Here is a 4,081-nt window from a genome sequence, read left to right on the forward strand (position 1 = left end):
TGAACTGTAGGAAATACCTGCTTTGAATGCTGAAGTTCTGAGCATAACCAGGTTGCTGTTTCGAATCGCGTGGTCTTATTCAACTGTAAAGTTATTCTATTTTAAGTACTGTAGAGCAAAGTTTTGACTAGTTTCTAGTTTGTTCTTACAAATGCCCCTCTGTAAAATGTTTCAATGAAGACGTTTCCCGACGTCAATTTGCCCTTACGTAGGAGGCGCGATTTCACGTTGTTTTAAGGACAGCCTCAACAGCGAACGGTAACAAATAAATCCGTAGTTTGCACGAGATAATGTTCGTAGTCTGGATGATAAAGGTTTACAGATGTAGAAGCCAACTGTAGTTATTTATAATTTGTAGTTCTCAGATAGATCGTAGGTTCGAACTGAAATAGGATGTTTAAGATACTAACAATTATTATAGATTCTAACTTATCTTAACATAAAATAAGCTTGGTACGTGGCACGATACGCCAAAAAATAGAAACAACAAAGGCTACACATGTCTTGCATGAAGGTTAATATGGACGTGTAGCACATAGTGCATATCCACTTGCATACGGCATATATATAGTGGATGGTTACAACAATATCCTAGAGATTTTAAATCGAAAAGCGTTGCGTTGAAACCTAAAGAATATACCTACATAGACGACTTAAATTACAAAAACTTTGATAACAATATAGTAAGAAAACGAGTAAAAATTAATCATCGCATGATGTAGCAGAGAATACCACTAATTTGGCAAAAATGTGGACAAATGCGACACTTGAAAGGTTAGGACAAATAAAAGGATAAAAAACTTACGTACTGAGGTTTACGCTTGTACTAATGGAGTCAGGGAAAGGGTAGCAGTAGCAGATTCCATAACCTTACTGATAGCACGAGTAACAAATTCTTTTTTCACTATGAGAAATTCGCCTAGTATTTATTTAGTATAGGACGTGATCCCAGTTTAGGGTGTAGAGGAAGTTGGGTATTTGCGCATTTCCTCACGATAATTCCTACGCCCTTATGGGCGGTCTATACGACTCATTTTTCTGTGAAATTCTAACACGTTCCAATAAAGTCTAGATGATTCGATCGAATAAGTGAGAAAAGTTTTCTTAAAACTAACAGATACCAGGACGGCGGGCTGGGTGGACGGTAAAACAGTCCGAGGTGAACTGGGATGGCACGTCCGTCCTCGGCGGGAAAAATGAAAGTTAAGTTTGTCCAGTTTTTATGCCCGAGGGGGGGGGGGGGAGTGGGTGGGGGTACTGCCATATATGGGCTATATAGGTATGTGCCGCTGTGAAGGGTATGGTTTTCAAGCAGTTTACTCTAGCATAGGGTATATAAGTCAAAGCGTTTGGGTCTAGAATAGTGTATCATTTTTCACGAAACTGACCAGTTGGTTGAAGATTTTATCTAGACTAAGGAAACCAGGAATTGTTACTAAAAAACGTAAAGAAATGAAATCGGCAAGTTTAATGTTTCACGACTCAGCCTCAACAGCGTTGATAGATGACTATCATAAAACGCTACTGGATATTAACTGTCAAAAATCGGGACTGGTGACGGAAATCGGTGGTATTAATACTGGTTAGAATTAAACAATTTATTGTCTTGATAATTCGTACGTATGTGCTTGGCATTGCTGGACAAGTATAAATAAATCCTTTTTTAAGAAAAAAGTGATTGTGGTATAAGGTTTTGTTTTGGCTTTGCTTTAGACTTTGCTAGTGACCTCAGTTTCTGGAAAACAGCTACTCTAGGATAGGAGTGATTTGGGGAGTTAACTCTAGTATAGGGTAGCAAAATCTAGCTGAAACTAGCTCTGGTATAGGCTAAGGGTTCCAGGGTCCTAGCGGCACATCCTCACCCAGAAATTCCTAAAGTACCCCCCCCCCCCGGGTTTTTATGTAGGACGAGCAATCAAACTTGCTGAATGTATTTGTCGAAGGTTTGATGATTTTTGCTATGACATCATTTCGCAAATCACGAGAAATGCTCACCGTCACGAATAAGAGTTTTTACTTAAGACTTAAGACTTTTACAAGTCAAAAACCGTGGTGCTTCCCGAACAACGAGCATGACAAGTTTGATCTTGGTAACCTTTGTGAGGACGAATGTAGAGCAGAATTTCGATTTGAGAAGCAAGATATCACTCATCTGGCAGAGTGTCCACAAGGCAGTGTCTGCGACGATATACAAGGAACAACATCGTGGTCATCTTTCCTCTCTATAGCTAACTTCTAGAAGTATGTTACTGAAAATTTGTTTATGAAAAGCGAAAAATAAAGGCAAAAATAAAAGAAAAACAACTTGCGTTCACCGGTGGCCGGCAAAACTCGATCTTTCCCGTTGTCCACTGAAGGTCGCCTGAATGTGAACGGCTGGCGCCAAAACCTACACATGCGGAGAAACACTATTTTGTCGAAGATTACTTCCGGTCTGCCGTCCCTATTTAATTGGCGAACAATACAATTTTCCCATTTCAATGTTTTTCGTATCTTTTTTACCGAGCAATGAAGGGGAAAAGGGTTCGATACCGGGTTGACGTCACAAATTGCATCGCTGTTTCAAAGAACTTTCTCGGTGGCAAAGCAGTCTATGACGTCAACCCAGTATCAAACCCATTCCCCTCCATTGCTCGGTTATTGATCAAAGTATGACCACTTTTTCCTTGTTTCAAAGCCAATAAAAGAGTGAAATTTCAATCTAAAGGTACTAAAAACAACACGATGAATTTGGGACGATTTCGGAGAATAAATAAAGAAAGTGGAAAAGTGTGTTGAGGTGATAGGCACTTTGAGGGAGCGTTCGATTGACCCTATTCCGGAATAGGAATACATGGAATATAAGTTAGAAATCCTTCGTTTTTGCGGAGATTCACATTAAAATTGTCAAACATCTGCTAAAATGCCATTTTAAACATTTTGATCATCCTTGCTGCTTCGAAACGCGCCAAACATACCGTTTTAATCATCTCTTTACGTATTCTTATTCCGGAATAGGGTCAATGGAACGCGCCCTAAGTGTGCACATGCACGGATAAGTTGTTCAGCAGTTTTCTTTTGGTCGGACAAATCATCTCAAAGATTAAAGATTCATGCCTGCAATGATCGAGACTTTCGTCTGCGAATTCTCTTAAGTTTTTTCTCGGGAACAAGGCGAATGGTGAATGCTGTCAGCCACGCCTCTTGATGTAACAGCTCAATGAGAAGATATAATGGCATTTGCCATCTTCCTGATACACGGCGGTGCAGCGCATGATGCCACCCTTCCACATCATATTTTGTTCTGATGCCCATCATGAAAACACACCACGAAGACGGAGGCCAGAAATCGCTGTATATCCATGTTTCGGAAAGGTAGTCAACGAAATGTTTTATAAGAATACATTGGTTGCTAGTGGCTGCAAACGTTCGAACGTCGGTCGAATCACATTTTCGGGCAGGAATGCTAGTGCCATCAGCTTCCGAAGATGTATGTGGGTGCCCTGGTACTATTATACTGCTGCTGCAGCCTGACTTCTTGGATCTGCACAAAAACAAAGAGTGAAACATTAAATGACCCTCCCTTTTCTTATGTAAGCAATAACTTGTTCCATTGCTTGATCACCATAAAATGATTCATAAGTATCTCCTATTACAATTTAAAGTACTTTTACTTTCCCTAGCGGAGCACAGAGCAGTTTTTAGATTTCACTCGCAGTAAGTCGTCCTTGTAAATCTGTAGTTTGGTTTCCATTTTTTCTTTTGGTTTTAACTGCAGCAGTTGTTTAGGCGGGCTAACTGGTTCTAATAAACATGATGAGTCCTACTGGAGGCCTACTCTGGGAACTTAAGTCGCCGTATCGTAAGGCGACTTACGAAAAAATTGCCCAAAACATCAGGCGACTTAAGGTAACCTTACACAACTTAAATTGCTTATTCCGCTTAAGTCACAGAATATCAAGTGATCAAAAGTCTCCATATTTCTTTTTCAAAATCAGAAAAAAAAAAAGCAATTATTTCACAGCTTTTAATTGCTATATGACTGTGTCAATGTCTATATATGAATGCCACTAGAGCTATAAAATGCTGGGCTGGAATAACA

At 39.7% G+C, this 4,081-nt stretch overlaps 1 protein-coding gene across 1 annotated transcript in view; it reads left to right on the plus strand.

The window, feature by feature from the left end:
• Positions 1-804, plus strand: part of LOC138021550 (prenylcysteine oxidase 1-like) — a 10,116-nt gene extending 9,312 nt beyond the window's left edge. The window contains exon 3 of the mRNA XM_068868451.1: positions 1-804. This exon is cut by the window's left edge and continues 796 nt beyond it. Within this exon, the coding sequence (XP_068724552.1) occupies positions 1-10 (10 nt within the window). The 3' untranslated portion in view covers positions 11-804.
• Positions 805-4,081: the final 3,277 nt, after the last annotated feature.

The sequence above is a fragment of the Montipora capricornis genome, chromosome 10 (genome assembly GCF_036669925.1).
Source record: "Montipora capricornis isolate CH-2021 chromosome 10, ASM3666992v2, whole genome shotgun sequence".
Taxonomy (NCBI): domain Eukaryota; kingdom Metazoa; phylum Cnidaria; class Anthozoa; order Scleractinia; family Acroporidae; genus Montipora; species Montipora capricornis.